Source organism: Rhinopithecus bieti, unplaced genomic scaffold (assembly GCF_001698545.2).
Source record: "Rhinopithecus bieti isolate Rb0 unplaced genomic scaffold, ASM169854v2 scaffold_49381, whole genome shotgun sequence".
NCBI classification, from domain to species: Eukaryota; Metazoa; Chordata; class Mammalia; order Primates; family Cercopithecidae; genus Rhinopithecus; species Rhinopithecus bieti.
In genome coordinates, this window is record NW_016819572.1 from 202,609 (window position 1) to 221,739 (window position 19,131).

Consider the following 19,131-nt stretch of genomic DNA (forward strand, 5'->3'; position numbering starts at 1 on the left):
TTCCATGTCTTTATTCAAAATGAGAACCGATATTAAATTTTTTTTCTTTTATGGTTCATTATTTTTTTAAGAATCAGCTAAATTTCTTTGATATTTTAAAATGTTTTCTTGTACATCATACAAAATATATTCACTGTTCTCTGACTTTATACCTGGTACCATGGGAGGAAAACACCCTTTCATGATTTATTTTACAAAGTTAAGATATTGGATATAACATTTTGTTATGAAAAAAGTTGTTTCCTGCATTGTCGAAGACACCAGATACTCAAAAGAAGAAGAAATGTGTCATATATCATTTTGTGGATATAAGCAAAACCTAGTCACAGTCATTTTTTAAAAACTACTGTTTTCTGGAAAACCTACTTTTAAGAATGATGCCACAGTGAAGTTCTATTTTAACTTTTAACTTGATTTTTTTTTCTTTGTTTCAGAAGAAGACAATGATGAAATTAAGATTGGGACCTCATGTAAGAATGGAGGGTGTTCAAAGGTATATATTACAAAATTCGTGATGTGTTATGAAGTAAAATTTTAATTTTGAGAAAAGTGCAGTTCACTGACTCAATTCATACATTTGCATGCATGTTATATATTGGACATTATGCTGGAGACTAGGGCTACAATCATGGGTAAGAGACTCTGAGTAGCATCATGTCCAGTAGAATAATGAAAACAAGTAATTCCAATTTACTTAACATTTACTGAGCACTTATTATGTGCCAGACATTTTATGGGCTGGAGACATAGTATCAAATAAAGCAAACATTTCTGTTCTTATGTAGCTGATATTCTAGAATGGGGAGAAGAGCAACAAATAGGTAGGTAGATACTACAAAATCAGGATGATAAGAAAATAAAACATACTAACGAGTGCTTAGCCTTTCTTGAGATAGTAACACTAAATCGGAAATCTTCATATTGTACTGGATGGATTATGTCAACCTGGGTGAAGTGTTTTGGATGCAGTAGCATGAGCAGAGGCTTTAGAACTTGGCTATTCAAGGAATAACAAGGTCTGTGGAGCTTGGGCAAGGATAGCAGGTAAGAGAGAGAGACAAAATTATGGTGGTTCTTTTGAGCCAGGATGAGGTATTTGGGCTTTATTCTAAGTATTATGAGAAGCTATTACTTGCTTTACAGAAGGGTTTTAAAAAGATTCTGTGACTGGTGAGTGGTAAATATGTGGTGACGGAGCAGGAGTGGAATTGGAAGAAGTGAAACCAGCTAGGATGCTATTATGGAAGACCAGATAATGTGATTGGAGAGTAGTTTGTTGAGAAGTGATTAAATGTGGGATGCAGTCAAACATACCATTAAGGCCTTTTCCTGCCTCTTGCTACTTAATATAAAACTTGCATATCTTCCAGCATTTCTTCTCCCTTTCCGTTTTTCTCCATTGCTTTTACGACTTTATATTATTTTGCATACTTATTTTGCTTCTGATCTATACCATCTAACCCCCCGCTGAGTAAAAGTTGTGAGGATAGGGATTTTTGTTGTTCTTGTATCTTCAATGCTTAGAACAGTGCATGTAGAATGAATGATAGAATTTAAAAGTACAGATGGTTCCCAACTTTTTTGACTTAACAATGGTCTTATCAGGCTATAACCACATTGTAAGCAAAGGAGCATCTGCCTGTATTAGCAGGATTTGCTAATGGTTTCGATGTGAAGGGAATTCAAGCATCTGGGTGGTTGGTGACACCATTGACCAACAAGGTGAAAATGGGGTGGGGGCAGGTTTGTACTTTTTCTTCATGTTAAATTTTAGATCATTTAAGGAATGGAGATATAATTGTATTTACATGTGTATGAGGTAGAAATAGTAGATAAAAGGGAATTAATAATTACTGGAGTGGGGAAGGCAGTGCAAATGGTAGGGTAATAGAGGAAGATCAAGGAGAAGGTATCAGATGCGTTTTGAAAAGTGAATGACAGGAAAAACAGAGAAAGCGTATTTCAAGCATAAGTGATAGCAGAAGTATAGAGAAAATGATGTAATGGTACAAATTTGCTGCTGTGGAGTTGAGATTAATAGAGATAAGTAGACCTGGCCAGATCCTAAAAGGGTTTAGTGGTGCAGGGAAGTTAGATCGTACGTTAGATTGTGGAGGCCATTGAAATTGAAGAAATTTTAGTCTTTTCATTGAAACATAGCATTGAAGTTTGTTAAAGGATATATCAATATAAATTTATAGCGGAAGGGATTTTCACAAAGTTAAACACACCAGCAGTGCAGAGCACTCCTTACGTATTTTCTCATTCATTATCTCCCTCAAATGTTTTTCTGTCAATCAACATAGGTTTTTTTCTGTTTCAGAGTTTAATGTAAAAAGAACCATAGAATATGTACTCTTGTTTGTCTTCTTCTGCATAATAATGCTTGTTTTATTTATCTTTGTTGCATGTAGTTATGGTTTTGTCTTATTTCTTTAAAGTACGTCATTATTTGAATGTGCCACAAATAATTTCTACTTTATTTGTCCTTTAATTTAAAAAATTTTTTTAATAATGCTATTATGAACATTCTTTTTGAGATGGAGTTTCGCTCTTGTCACCCACCCTGGAGTGCAATGGTAGGATCTCGGCTCACTGCAACCTCCACCTCCCAGGTTCAAGTAGTTCTTCTGCTTCAGCCTCCTGAGTAGCTGGGTTTACAGCCGCCCCCCACCACGCCTGACTAATTTTTGTATTTTTACTAGAGACAGGGTTTCACCATGTTGGCCAGGCTGGTCTCAAACTCCTGAACCTCAGGTGATCCACCCGTCTTGGCCTCCCAAAGTGCTGGGATTACAGGCGTGAAGCCACCGCACCTGGCATATTATGAACATTCTTGTGCATGACTTTTGTGACACACATACACATTTCCATTTCTAGTATTTTGGATTTTTTTTAAATTTTGGCATATGTGCATTATACTTATCAATTAGTTCAGCATCCCTAATCTGAAATGCTCCACTGAGTATTTTCTTTAACTGTCATGTTGGCTCTCAAAAAGTTAACACATTTTGGATTAGGTATGCCCATCTGTATATCTCTAGCATTAACAGATACTTCCACATAGTTTTCCAAAGTGGTTGTATTTCTGCCAGCAGTATGTGAGGCTGATTCAACTTGTCCTGCAGTTTATTAACGTTTTGTTATACCTTTTTTTTTTTTTGTATTTTAACCATTCTAGTGTGTGTAGTGTTTTCATCGTGGTTTTGATTTGTACTTCCTTCATCATGACTGCTTTTATGTATGTTTATTAGCCATTTGTGTATCCTCTTGTGAAGTGTGCAGAATCTTTTACCTGTCTGTCTAATGTCTCTTTCCTACCAATTTGTAGGAATTCTTTATGTATTTTATCTGTGACTCTTGTCAGAAATTTTGTGCTTTTTCACTGTCTTAATGATGACTTTGATAAACACAGGCTTTTTAATTTTAACAAAATCCAATTTGTCCATCATTTTCTTTATGACTAGTGCTTTCTATGTTCTATTTAAGAACCATTGCTTAACTTCAGGGCTGTGAGTGTTTTCTCATATGGAGGCACATTTAAATATGTAAATGACCTAGAACTGATTAATGTATAAGGTGTGACATGGATGTAAAGAACTTTAAACAAGAGGGTGATAGTAATTTGATAATTAGATAGTAGAAAATAGAAATCAAAGACTGAGAAATAGTAGAAACTTGTTAGTATAGTCTGCTTAAAATCTGCTAGCTTATGAGGAAGATCAACAAATTGATATATTCAAGTAAAATTGATGAGATTTCATTATAGACTACCTATGGCTAGAGGGAGAGGAGATGCTGAAAAGGAACTAATGGATTTTGCTTTGACAAACTGAGTCTGTATGGTGCCATCAAATAATATGGGGAAAAGAATAGAATGTGGGGGCAATAACATTAAGTTTAGTAGATGCTAACATACCGAGTTTTGTGTTCTTATGAAATATCTTAAGGAGATATACACATCTAGTACTGTACTTTGGATTTATAAAAGATGAACACAGAATTTTATTTATCTGTTTGTAGGTAGTGCTATAAATACAAAAATAGAAAATATACTACTGGCTACATCCATGTTTTATTAACATAATTTTTTGTGAATTCATCTGTAGAGCCTCCATCTACAGCAGCAATGGGGCCCGGATCTTCCAGACAAACCCTGGATATATATATAGGTCTGCAGCTCATTTTACCCTTTATAGGGATAAGAAATCACCATCACTCTAGAACTTCCAGAATTGCTTATTAGATTTCTCATATTATTTGATAATACCTACATGGAGTTTACTGTACACATAAGTCATGCCATAACTGTATTTCTATTGAGAGTATTAATCCCTTGATTTCAACATTGTTTTCTAAATTAGTACTAAGTAAGTACTTGAATATGATTGGATGGGATCTCATACTCAAAAGGCTGAAAGTATCTTAATATGACTTTCTCACAGGGACCTAAAACTTAACCAAGTCCAAAAGGGAATCATTTTTCATTTTTTAACAGAATGGCATGGGATGGATTTATGGATTTTCTAGGTAATTGTCATTTAAGTATTTTGCAAAGTTCATAGAGGTCAACAGTACTGCAATATGTATGATATGTAACTGTGAGATGCACAGCTAATTTTTTTTCTCTTTGTTTCATTTTTAGACATATCGGGGTCTAGAGAGTCTAGAAGAAGTCTGTGTATATCATTCTGGAGTACCTATTTTCCATGAGGGGTAACTTATGCATGACTTATTAAAATACTTTATGGTAGAATTTTAAAAGTTAAACCTTTCTGTCTTTAAACATTGTTTGCCATGCGGGGTTATTAGGCATTTTACTTACATTGTCATTAACATCTTCACAATAGCCTACACAAACACAGGGGTTTGTATGTTGTATGTTTATACATGAGAAAACAGAAACAAGGTTACAGTTCTTAAGTGGTCATTGTGATATAAACCACCTGTTTCTCTTTATATCCTGTATTTAAAAGTGATGCTGTCTTTTTAGGGTAAATGTTTTGTTTGAAGGACTGTCCTACACACTGCAGGGCATTTAGAAATTTGGGCCCTGGGGCACTAAGACACCATTATCCCAAGAAGACGCATACTTTTCCACATCCTGCAGTTGAGAGCCTCTCTTCTGTATTATGCTCTAGTTTACAGAAATGCAGCACTATGTAAACATCTTACGCTCTGTTTCCACATTCTTCAGGACTTGAAACCTGAAGTTTTGCTGTGATTTTTGACTTCCTGTTTTTGATTTATCTCAAGTAAACAATAAGTAGGTTTCACCTACTTTGGGATTTGTTGTATAATCATTCATTTTTAATTTGTTTATATTGGTTTATTGAAATAGATTATAAATCTTTGGTCATACAAGTTTTTGGTAGCTTCACAAGGAAAATAGAGTGTCAGCCGTCAGTGAAAAGCTTATTTGGAATAGGTGATGATTTTAATTGACTTTATTCAGGAAGACTAAATGTTTCAGGTATCGCTTCTCTAAGTGTCAACTCAGGAACGCCAAGATTACTATAATAAATGGCAACCTGGTTTTAAAATATAGTCTTCCTGATATACTGTCCATTCATTTTTAGTTGTTTAGTAATTTAGACACTTGTAAAATTACTAGAGTTGTATACTTACTGACTTCTTAAAAATCAGATTTATCCCTAAAATACTTCTGGATTTAATTGGTTGTGAGATTTTATTTCTGAAGTTTTTCTGTGATAATTTAAAGGATGAAATACTGGAGCTGTTGTAGAAGAAAAACTTCTGATTTTAATACATTCTTAGCCCAAGAGGGCTGTACAAAAGGGAAACACATGTGGACTAAAAAAGATGCTGTAAGTAACGTAACTCTTCCAAAAATAGCACACTGTGTTTATATTCATCTGAGTCATTTTTTAAAGATTTGAAATTATTCTGTCTTTAGATATTTTTTAAAAAGTTTTCTTTTTTCACCATAGACCTTTAATATGACTACAAAATAAAATGAATATGAGTCAAGCTGCCAGTGCACTGCCTTTTGAGCAAAATAGCCATCATCTGTTTTGATGCAAGCTTGTGGGGTTTTGTGAAATAGTTAAGCCTGACAAAATTGAAGCATTTTTGTCTTTTTTAATTAATAAAATTAGTTCCATGGCCTCTTCCTGCTTTTTGTTTTTTAAAAATTACTTTTCTGTGAATTTGGTGATGTTACAGCATTTAGACCTGATTATTCTTTTGGCCACTTAAAACTTCAGTCATTTACAGATGCACAAATCCTCCGTCTAGTGGCCAGACACGAGGATTACAGTCTTGCTTCAGTGGAATTCTTCTGAATGCCTCTGTTTGCTAATGGGATATTTATCAAAAAGCGGGGGGGGGAGCATCATTTCCTACTTCCTTGGACAGCTTTTTAAAAAGACTTCGGGGCTATGCAAATAATTTCCCAAAACCCCATTAAATTGTAAGAGGATGAGCAACTTTCTGCTCAATAAGTTTTTGTCTTTTAGCTATTAATGTATTTTATAATGTATTAAGTTTTCAAATTAATTTAGAGATTTCAATATTTGAGTATTCTGTAGTTGCTGCCCCTCCCTGCCCTTTTATTTTCTTGAGTCAGAGTCTCACTCTGTTCCTCAGGCCGGAGTGCAGTGCAGGCTCATTGCAACCTCTGCCTCCCAGGTTCAAGCAGTTCTCCTGCCTCAGCCTCCCTAGTAGCTGGGACTGCAGGCACGCACCACCATGCCAGGCTAATTTTTGTATTTTTTATAGAGACGGATTTTCACCATCTTGCCTAGGCTGGTCTTGGACTCCTGACCTCGTGATCCACCCACCTCGGCCTCCTAAAGTGCTGAGATTATAGGCATGAGCCACTGCACCCGGCCCTAGTTGCTGCTTTTTAATGACACATGGTTGGATATTATGAAAATACCCTGAAGTTATAAAAATTCATCTAGCACAAAACTATCAGAAATGTTTTAAATAAAAGTGAGGGAATCTGTATTAGTCCAAAAGTTTGAAAATTTAAGTTTGAGAAAGTAAAATACTGTTTTCTCTTATGTTAAGTTTGGAAGTATAATCCTAGATAAAATGATGTAATTTTTCTTGTTTTTTAATGTATGCAAGTTTTAAGTAAGTTAGTAGCTAAGGGCAAAAATGTAAGTGATATATATAATTTAAATTTAGTTAATGTAGTTTTATCAAAGCGAAAATAGTACCGTTTACAAGAGTAGTGTCTCAGAGTTTCCTGAATTATGTAACTAAATTGTTCTCGTTTATGTAACAAATCACCATTTGCCTCTATAAAAAAAATACTGGTAGGGCGGTATACTACTGGTATGTAAGGATTATTTTCATAATCAGAAAAATCCAAAAATCATTTGTTCTTTATTAACATGGGAAGAAAGTAATAACTGGTCAGATTTTTTTTTCCTAGGTTCTCATTTGTAGAAAATAAATAAGGTTTCTCATGCATGAGGTTAAGGTGTTATCTGATTTATCCCAGTAAACAAATGTCTTTCATTTCAGTCTTCGAAGAGTGTTTTGATGATAGTACTTAGTAGATTACAGAATGTTAAAATTGGATTAAATTAAGTAGGAGTTCTTAAGTTGTCTTTTAAATGTGCATCAATATTAATGGTCCTAAAAGAGAAAACAAAGGGAAGGAGTAAGTGTGTTCTCAAATCATAAAATTTATGAAAGAATCTGAATCTTTGTATCATGTATATTTTGTGTTTAAGCCTCTTTGGGAAATTTAGAATTTTTATTTTGTGCTTAAAGATAACAGTGCTTAGTTGTGCGCGGTAGTTTTTTTCTTCAAGTTAGATGTCAGATTCCATCCTTTTTAAGAAAATATATGTGGCACTTAATATAACTTTAACGTTTACTTTCTAACTTTTACAGGTGGAAAAAAGTATGGTTCCATGTAGACAATAGACTGGCATCAGGACTGGAGTGAAGTTACCATTTCAAGTTATAATGTTAAAAATATCACTTCCAAAACTTAGTCGAGACAGTAGAAGCAACAATAGCACATGGTAAGTACATCTAAAAATTTTGAGTAAAAATTCTTTTCTATATGTCATTCTTTATGTTACTATATTTTAAAGTATTGTTTATATCTCAGCTGATTTGTGGGTAAGATTTTATAATGACTCCCATTAAAAAAAATTAAATCTATGAAACTATTTTAAATGAAGATTTCTGCATAATAGAGTTACTGCTGAAGCATTCTGGAGATACTGTAGTAGATTTATCAAGTAATATAGTACTTAGTTATCCGTGTGAAACTTGAAGCCAATTACTCTTTTTTGTCAGCAGCTTTTCTCATATGAAACAATACAGTATTGGCAGTTTCTTAAAATAGCTTAATTCATTTTGTCAGTCTTATTTTATAATCAGTGTTTGATACCATAAATCTTCAGTTTGAATTTGATCAATTAACTGTGTATATCTTTTTCAGTTAAATGTGCACATTGTATTTGAAGGAGAGAAGGAATTTGATCAAAATGTGAAATTATGGGGTGTAAGTATTACAAATTTATAATAATTTTTTTTCTGATAACTTAAGAGATCATTTGTAGAATAAAAGACAGTGCTATAGTAAACATTGATGCAAAGTATAGATCCATAACTTAACAGTGTATCCTACTAAAAAGTTTAAGTCTAGATATAAAAGAAGCCTTTAGAAGCTTGGATTTGAGATTACTGGCATAAGCAAGTCTGATGTTTTCCTCTGAGACTAATAGAACCACCGAAGTTTCCTGTAATTCTCTTTGATATGTTACAGGTGATTGATGTAAAGCGAAGTTATGTAACTATGACTGCAACAAAGATTGAAATCACTATGAGAAAAGCTGAACCAATGCAGTGGGCAAGCCTTGAACTGCCTGCAGCTAAAAAGCAGGAAAAACAAAAAGACGACACAACAGATTGAGTGGGAGATGGGAGGAAGGCTATTACGTATTTCAGAATTCTTAATACTGTGTGAAGTGGTGGCTTGCTGCTGTAATCTTTTGTTTTGTTGTTGTGTTACTGAATGTGGCATTTCAGGGTTAACATTAAGTTCTTAAAAGCCAAAGCCAGTTTGTCTTTTTGTGCCTCTCATCTTTCTTTTGTGTTATGTAAGATTGATTGATTATTCATTTCTCCTTACTGGTAGGAACCATAGTTGTGTCCTATACTTGAAGAGGCTGGAAAATAGCCCCTAACCATAATTGCGGTATTTCTTTGTATTTCTCTGTTAAGCAAAGAAATATTAAGGAACTTTTTTTTTTATGTCTTCGTATTATTCCATAATTAGTAAAGCAAGATGAAATATCAAATTTCAGTCAGTTTTTTCATGGATTTGTGTTCTTACAGTACTTGAAAATATTTAAGGAAGACATGAAGCTCTGCAGTTTTTTCTATGTGGGATGATTACTTTTTTAAGGAGGATTAATTCTGAGGTAGTATAGTAAATAAAGGGGAATATGTGAATTGTTTAACAAATTTAGAATTTGTTTACAACTACTTGAATTTTTAAATTATGTCAAAACTTACATTACTTGCCAAGCAGTATGATGTAAGAGTATAGGAAATATAAATAAGAATACAGAGATACCAATTTGGTTACAATTCACCATTTTATAAGACTAAGCAATAATCTTAAAAACCTCTTTCCTGAATATTTAAATGTGTTTGTATGGTGTTATGACTGATTGTTACTGATTTAGAGACTAAGCCCTCTTAAAACCTTTAGTTAAATATAAAAAGAAATTATATATACCTTGCCTCCCTGATGGAAAACTATATAAAATTGTAGACTTAAAAGGTTTGTGGAAATACATTAGGATATCAGAAAACTAAATATATGGAGTTGCTTTATGACTATTACATGTTAAATAAAATAGCTTAATTCTTTTGGATTTTTTTTTTAAGTCATGAAGAGCTTCACAATTCTAGTGATACAGTGTTGATTATATATTGTACTTTATTTATATTAAATATAGGTAACACAGAATTAGATCGTTTGGATACGTTTGAGGCAGTGCAGAGCTCAAGAAGAAAAATTAGGAAATATTCTGAAGGCCAGAACTCTGGAAGAACTTAGAAAGTTTGGGAATAAATTAAACTTATGTAGATTTAAAATTATAGGGGGTTTATTTCCCAAACCCCTTGAATCTTTTCTTTTCCTTGGTATTTATGGAATTCTTACAAAGAAAAATTTGTAGAAGTACTATGTTCGTTAATAAAGCATATATGTCATTCTACTACCAATAGCAAATAACTTAGATGTAGTTAATGTAATTGTTAAAAGGTTTAGCTTTGTTACAAATAAAAACAAAAAGATCTGGCAACCAGACTTTCATGACATTACACTACCATGACAAGAAATCTGGGCAGTAAATGTTGGACCCACATGGAGTACATAAGCATCTAATACCTTGAGATGTATTTAAAATTTTTCAAGTTATCTTCCATGATTTAGGAACCATTTAGAGACGTAAAGTCTTTATGGGTTAGGGGAAAGGTTGATACTTAGTTTGATTAAAGGCAATGATTAATATGCCTTTTTGTTAATACTTCTTTCTGAGGCTGTTTTCCCCTAAACAGTATCTTAATCTTTACATGTAATTGAAATATTATTTAAAGCAGTGAGTTACTGTAACCTCAGATTAGTTGCATTGATCAAAACATTGATTTATACACACACACACACACACACACACACACACACACACACACACACGGCTTTTATATTTAGTCTGGTTGCATTAGTGACCATGGTATTTCATTTCTTTCTTCTTAAGGAGCCTTTGAATTTCTTGTCCAGATAAAAATCTGAATGATACTTATCTTAGACTTAAAGGGACACAGTTGTATCATTAGGTAGCATATGTTTTACTCTCAGTTTGTCAAAAAAGTTAATAAAAAATGCTTATTGATTTGTTTCTCTAGAAATTTGCTTTGTCTTTTTTTAGCATTAAAAATAATTACTGTAGCAAAGCAGTCAAAGTTAGGTGTATTATATGTGTACTTGGTGACTAAACATGGGAAACCTAAAATGCTATTTTTCTTTCATAGCACATTTACTAGTATAAAGGAAGTAAGGTCCTAATAAATTGAGCCTTTTTTTTAACCTCTTACTTTGACCTAGTTTTAGGTTTACAGAAAAGTTGTAAAAATATAATACAAGAGTTCTTTATATCTTATATTAATCTTAATGTTATAATCTTACGTTATCATAGAACATTTATAAAACTTAAGAAATTAACCTTTGTATAATACTATTAAATAAAGGAGAATATTTTATTTTTACCATCTGTTTTTAGTGGAACTCTTCAAGGTCTTAAGACTTGTCCTTTTTGGTAATAATTTAAGCCAGCAATTTATAAACAATTAAGATATGATTAGGAATCAACAAATGTTTATAGGTTGAAGATGTAACTTCTTGGTGTAACTATACTGGCAAAGGACTGTAATGGTTTTACTTTATTCTAATTTATATTTTTTACAAGGATTTAATTAAGAATTTTCTTCCGAAAATTATTCAACCATCAAAGTGAAGAGAAACTTTTAAAGAGTTCTTGCAAATATTTTAAAGGAACTTTGAGTTATTTCCTCTCTCCAAACTCCCTATTTTTTTTCAATGAGTTATTCCTCAGCCTAAAAATTTATGTCATGTATATACTCACAGTAAGTAAATTCTTAAAAGCTCATTTATGAGGGCTGGTGTCCCTTTTAGGATATATGAGTATGTACTCTGTAAATTCTTTTCTTTAGCAGTCAGGTACTTTTAAATTATCTATTTGAACATTAACAGGTTTTTTTGTTCCTCTTTTAATTGAAAATTATTTTGATCTGGCATTCGTGTTTGGTATTTACTTTGTTTTTGCCAGTATCATTCTATGGCCTTAGTTTTGAAATGCAAGCTATTAAGTCCAGCTTGTTTTTAGGTTTTGTTAATAGGTTTTTCTGTTTCATTTATTTTGATTGTTTGATAGATAGGGTTTTGGTGGTGGTGTTCATTATCCCTGACTGCTTGCCTACTGCCCAGGTATCTTAAAACTTAATCTGGTGGTGGTGGATGGCTTGCCTTCTTTAGTTATGTATATGCCTATGGCTTTATACGTATGGCACTGTCTAAAATAACAGGCTTGCATAGGTTTTCTTCTGCATATTGTTTGATTTTAACTTTTTAACAGAATTCTTCATTGTGAAGACTATCTTTAAGAACAGTTTTCTGAAGACCATGTTTTCACTAAAACTCAATGACTTTTCTTAGTTTTCCATTTACTGCACCACCTTTAATGTCCGTTGAAAAGAAATGTAACTTCCAGCCTTAAACATTTTATGTTGCTTAAAGATTATGTGTCAAAATAATTCAATTTGCCATTCCTTTTTGATTTGGCAGAGATGTTGTTTAAATGTTTAAATTCTTTTTTAAAGACTTTGCTAATAAAAGTAAGATTAGTGATTGAGTCTGGAAAAGGGAAACCTTCCTGAACTTGAGGCACTTTCCCCTCCTTCATTAAAGAGGTTAGATTGGTGTATTAATATTTTTTAACACTCTGATCCTTTTCTTCATTTTGCTTATTTCATTTTGCAGTTTCATATGTATTCAGATTTTATTTTTATGATTAACTTGTTAATCTTCCTTACCACCCTATGAGGTAGATTCTTTTATTCTTACATTACAGATGAGGAAACTGACTTACGACATTGGTTAAGTAGCTTACCCAGAGTTCACACTAATGTGTTGTGGTATAAAGATTTCAAACTCATGTAGCCTGACTCTGTGTTGTTCCCTGCTCTTAACCACTATTCTGTGCTGCTTTTGTCAGTTGAGTGAATAGGCTTTATATAAAATGGGCATATAGCATGGAAAACTCTTAATGTGTTTGGTAACCAGGAACAAATTTTATATTGTGTTAAGTTATAAAATTATGTAGTCATTTTTGCCTGGATGGTTTTGGATATAATAGCCAATTCATTACTTGTGATTTGATGACTCTTAGGGTCTCTAGTTTTTCTTAACAGCCTCCAAAGAAGTTTCAGAATCCTTACTGCAAAAAGCACAAAAGTTTTCATTGCCATTTTGATAGTGATATGTAGCTTGTAAATAATAATTCTTACCTCTGTGTTAGATAAAACATGCAATAAAACAGCATCAAATTTAGCTTTGATAGAAGGGAACGATTAGAGTTGGTGTAGAGGCAGACCAGTTTAACATGAGGGCATGAAATACAGCAGAAGCAGTAGGAAGAGAAGAGAGATTGAGGATCTTGAAAGGAATTAGGGTCTAGATGAAAATTTAGGATAATTCCTAGGTTTGGGAATGGAGGGAGAGCTTAAACAAGATAGAGAATATAGACACAGGTTTTGGAGGAAATGATTTTCTCAAGGGACTGCTGAGTCCAAGGAATGTTTACAAATCCTCATGAAGTGTTCCAGGCTGTTGGTAAGATACGAGGTTCACAGGCCTTGTCTGGCTGTCAGGATTTAGAATCATAATGGGCAGTAATGTAAATTCACTAGCTGACTTTGAGGATGCAACACTGATAGCACTCTGAACTTTGAGGGCATCTTGTTTTCATTGAAAAAACTGGTAATCCCTGCTTTGGAGTATACAACCATAGGAATAAGTAAATCCAATAAAGGAATATTTAGGCTCACCTGCTAAATATTCATGTGCCACCCAAACAATCTGTTATGGGTCCCCTTATGAAAACATTCTTTTTCCAGAATGGGCAAGGAAGGCTGGATGGGCAAAAGGAAAATAAATCTACCACAGACCCTTGATTCTGTTAGTATCAATGATAAAACATGATTGATAAAACTAGGCATGATACATTGTTAAGGTACAGAAAAATGTAGAAATTGTCTGTGTCAAGAAAATCCACAAGTTTTAAATGGTTCTTTAGGCTGACAGTAATAAATGGGATCACTATAATTTTATGTAAAACCTTAAAAGGTTTCCTACTAAAGAAAGCTGAATTCCAGTAACAAATTGAGCCCTGGCTACTCAGTTCATGTTAGAGATCAATTTAGACTATTTTTGATGCCTCGAAGATTCCTTCAAGTCCCCTTTCTGCCATACCCCCAGTAAAGCTACTTAAAATCATCTGTAGGGAAGAGCTGAATAATTGGGGGCAGAGATGGAGAACAAATTTAAGGGAACAGAAAGCCATTGGGAAGACAAAGCCAGAAACTGAAGATAATTTTAAAACCTTCAGGGAAAGTAGGTGTCTAATCACAGGACTTAATTCACTTGAACAGAAATTTGTAATTTAGCCATAGGAATTAGGAAGTATTAGTTATAAGAGGTAACTTGAAGCTGTGGATATAACGATAGCTTTTGTTGTTGTTGCGTAATTAGAATGTGCCAAACACTTTGCTAAGCGCTTATGATAGCTTTTCTCTTCAGAACATCACCATGATTATTTACAATATAACCTGTATTTTACAGATGGAGAAACATAGGCAAAGGAAAGGTGCATAACTTGCCTCTGGGGTTACATTGATAGCAAATGGTGAAATTTAGTTTAAAAATTAGAAATTGATTCCAAAGTCCTTACACTCTTAAGCATGACACTGAAGATATCTAAGTCACCACACAAAATCCAGAATCTAAACGGCCCTTTGCTTATTATTAGTGCTTATTTCTTTATTTCCTAATATTAGTTAAATGACTGAATTACCATGAGAAGATAATGTGCTTTCAGTTTTCGCAATAGTCAGTTGAGCCATTGATTTTCTTACTAAGAACCTCTAAAGATCCAATGGGCAGTTGACAAAAATTAGTGATGGATTCTGGAGCTGTAGGACTGAGTCAGAGTAAAAGGCCCATGGCGGTAAATTTGTCCCTTGCAGGCAGTTTGTTCTAAATGCTTGTGCATAGAAATAACCTTAGCCTTATTATCATCTGGACTCTGAGCAATTTTTGCATCTCGGTATTCTTAGATGTGGATTTATTAAAAGGCCACAAACGAAGGCAGCTAACATAAGACACTTTGTGGGAATGAGAGAATTCATTAAAATCAAGTATTAGTGTATTAGGCAAACATTCACTCATTTCAATTATGTAAAGCTAGCTGGGTTCTCTGTTTTAGCAAGTTAGGGAAGATATCCCATCACATTACAGGAGAAAGACAATCTAAAAGTTTTTGAAGTTTTAATGGATTTAACCACTTGTAAAATGTTATAAATTGTAGGACACTTCTCCGAAAGAGATCCTCTAGCATACATGGATGGTCTGCTTTTCATATTTATGATTTAGCAGGAAATTCTGAGTTCATTTGAAGTTAGACTTTTAGTAGTTTTCCCCTTCCAATGAATTGTTCTGAGTTGATAGGTGTAAAATTTAGAGATTTTATTGAAAATAAGATGAAAGTTTGTAAGCATCTTTAATATTATAGCAATTCCATTGCTTAAATACTTTGTTTTATTCAGCACCCAGGTCACTTCCTGTGTGCTGGAGATAATTAAACAGACTGCGCTTCCAAGAAAGGATACAACAAGGAAAATAAGAGGTTGTTAAATAAAAATTATGCCAAAGATAAGCCTGTAGAAAGTTTCTGTGGTGCATATTTGGTAGATTTTATGGATGGATTTCGTGAAGGATAAAAGTCCTGACGGGGAAAAAAAAAGGACAGGAGGTGGCCAAATACAAGAGAGGGGAAGGGAGAAAGAATAGGGTATGAAGAAGCCTGGCGTTGAGAGGTGGTATTGGCCTGTTAAGAAAACTTATTTGCCTAGCCCCTAAGCTCTAGTCTCACTCAGGATTGGGTTTGGGGCTCCTCTAGATTCTAGTACATCATGATAGATCATGCAGTCAGTAAAAGTCCTGCTGATTTTCCCCAATAAAGTGCTTTAGTCCACACCAAGCCTGATCTTTAGTCCATGCCTAGAATTGGCAAATGCTCCCAGGAAAAAAAAAGTTGGTAGTCTCAGCTAGCTAGAAGACTCAAAGACTTTTAGTACATCTAGTGTTAAATGCTTCCACAGCTCTTTGATATCTCTAGTGTATTTTGCATTTGATCCATTTTTTCCTAGTTACTGAACCTGGGAGCCATTGCCAGTACTACCACATCATTTTGGTAATGGAGGTCCCCATTGAAGGATTTTTTCATAGCACATAGCATGATGACGTTTAGGTAGATCATTCTGGCTAGGATTGTATAATTGTGATACAAAGGGGGAAAGGAAGTGAGATGATGTAAAAGGAAGTTTTGCATCATTTACTTGAAAGATACTGTTCTTCTGAATTTAATCACATTGGGGATTGGAAAAAGTAGATGAATAAAAGTTATTAAAAAGAGAAAAAAGATCAATGAGTTCATAAAGTTAAAAGCAATTACAAGAAAAGACAAATCTAATACAGTACCGTAATTATTTCAAAGGTTACTATTTTACCCTAAATTCATTTCTGTACTTTCAAGGATCGATTGATATTTTTGAAATTATGAACTAAATGGAAATATTAAGATGGCTGATGTGTGCATATATAAATGAGTGTTATTTGTATCCTCAGAATAATAAATTTCAAGGGTATAAAATAGGATTACTATTTGTGAACTGTATTGAATTCCAGAACTCTGTTCTTTTTGTCTGTTCAAAATGAAAACAGTAGTTTTTATTATATTATTTTACCCCTTATAAAAGGGAATATACTCTGATGTAAAAAATTTTAGCAATTCAGTACAGAGTACAAGTCACATAAAAGTCTACCACCGAAATGCAAGCACTGTTGATATTTTGTTTGATATTCATATATTTAGTTTTATCACTTTTTTAAACCAGTGTTAAGTCATGGACAACTTACCATATACATGAAAATGTATATATAATCATTTTATGTTCATTTTATACTATAATCAATTCTCCATTGATATTTAGCTTGTGACTTTTTTTTTTACTATTTTTTACTATGATAAAAAAATGCTGTAGTAAACACTGTTGTGTCACATACATTGTCATTCTGTCCAGTTTTCTCTGTAGAAACCAATTTTAGAATTTCTTGGTTAAAGTATATACATACATTTCACATGCTTTTGCTTACTAGTTTTATATTAGACAACTTCTGATTAAACATATTTAGGTTAAATGATTAAAAGTATGGCATAATAATAATTTATGGCTTATTTGATTTTAAAAGTAGGTCTTAAAACAGGCAATATACTATGACAAGCAAAATATTTCCTTGTCATTATTTCCTAAGTATCCTTAAGAGAGATAGTATCTCTCTCAGGACTTGGACCAAGGAATGAGATGAAAGGGGAATAATGATTAGCTGCTTAATTCAGCTGATCTCAAATGCTTAGGGGGGAAAGTTTTTTTAAAAAGTCCAAACATATGCCCTATTTAACATGTGATAACACATATTCTGTGTTCAATATCCTGAATTGATTATAGGGCATGCCACACAATCACTTGTTCTGTTGCTAACAATCAGATACTGATTAAAAATTATAAAAACAAATTAACTTAAGAATTTAAGGAGAAATTAAATTGCAATGATTGCTGTTTTACCCCAAACTCATATTTCAAACCGCCTATGCTGTTTTGGCAGCTCGCATCTGTCTTCAGGAAAACTATGGTAGGAAGAACAACCAAGAGATTTCCAAACCTTTGTGCTTTGTCTCCTTTAGAAATGATAGAAGTGGAGGGGACTGATGCCCAGAGATACGTAGTGGTCTACTCAGTTGGGTACTAGATAGTATGATTCATGGGTATTTTTTCTACAACACAATGCTTCAAGGCTAAAGTTAAAGTGGTATACTTTGGTAGTGTAGCGTGGTAGTGAAGTTAACTCCCTAGATTTGAGAAAAACTTTTACAAAAGTCTTGTGTATATTTATTTATACTTCATAAATAACACACCTTATTGCCTCTTTAAGCAGAAGGAATGGAACATATTTAAAAGTTACCTTGATGACAGAACCATTGCTATACTTGCAACTTATTTTATTGTGGAGGATCAGTGAAATACCTCTAGTAATACTGAAATGTATAGAAAATGCCCCTAAACTAAATGCCCCCACTGTTTTAAGTTAAACTGTATTGTTGGCCTGGGAGCAAGGGTAATAGTTTTTCCTTGTAGTTAAGCTTTGAGCTATTGTTTCTTATTTTAGTTATTGTGCCTGCCTATGAAGGCTCTTCTAATTTTTAATTCTTGTTTTGGTGAAGTAGATGAACAACCAAGTTTATTGAAGCTTTAATCATAGTTTAACATGTAATTGAGTCATTGGGATCTGCATAAGTTTGCAGATTCTGACATTTACAGGAGTTAGAGTGTGAAGATTGTAGTAGCTATTTTCATCACCCATCAGACTTATATGGTTATTCAGTAGAGCTGAAATTATTAAATGTATGAATATTACTGGCTTTTTCCTGACCATTCACACTTCATGGTGATTTCACAAGAGAAGGTATATGATTCTGGTTTCCTTGCCAGACTTGTTTTTTGTGTTTTTTGTAATCACATTTATCGAGGCTTAATTCTCCTACCAATAAATTATATGTACATTTTAAGTTTACAATTTACCACTCAGATCAAGATACGGAAAATTCTCATCTATTGGAGAAAGTTTCCTCATACTACTCTGCAGCCATCCTCCCCAACCTGCCACTTGCCCAGGCTATCACTAATCTAATTTCTAACACTACAGGTTAGTTTGCCACTTCATCTCAATAGAAGCGTATTCTGTGTAGCTTTTGTCTGGCTTTTTTCCTTCAACAATGTCTGCCAATATTGCATTTATTGAAAGTTACTTCATTTTTATTGCTGAGTAGTAAGTAGTCTTGTGGATATACCACAGTTTATCCATTCATCTGTTGATGGACATTTGGGTTGTCTACACTTTTAAGTTGCAGTGAACATGCATACAAGTATTGCTGTGATCATTGTTTTTCCTTCTCTTGAATAAATACCTAGAAGTGGAATTCTGGAGTCCTAAAGTAAAAGTATATGTTTAACTTTATAGGAAACTGCCAAACTGTTTTCAAAAGTGGTTTAACCATTTTACATTCCCACACCTGCAATGTCTGAGAATTCACGTTCCTTGCTATCATTTAGGGAATTTTCTTTTATTTTTTGCCACACAAGAGTTTTTTATTTCATTAGATTAACACTTTGCTAATATAATTAAAGTTTAAAGAACAACAACAAAAAAAAAACCAA

At 33.3% G+C, this 19,131-nt stretch overlaps 1 protein-coding gene across 1 annotated transcript in view; it reads left to right on the forward strand.

Annotated features, from left to right (window-relative positions):
- The window catches only part of LOC108519802 (cysteine and histidine-rich domain-containing protein 1), a 29,428-nt gene extending 12,349 nt beyond the window's left edge, over positions 1–17,079 (forward strand). Inside the window, exons 6-10 of the mRNA XM_017859057.1 lie at positions 435–493; positions 4,646–4,716; positions 5,723–5,897; positions 8,417–8,494; positions 8,759–17,079. Of these exons, the coding sequence (XP_017714546.1) occupies positions 435–493; positions 4,646–4,716; positions 5,723–5,897; positions 8,417–8,494; positions 8,759–8,905 (530 nt within the window). The 3' untranslated portion in view covers positions 8,906–17,079. The remainder of the gene's footprint in view (positions 1–434; positions 494–4,645; positions 4,717–5,722; positions 5,898–8,416; positions 8,495–8,758) is intronic.
- The last annotated feature ends 2,052 nt before the right edge of the window (positions 17,080–19,131 follow it).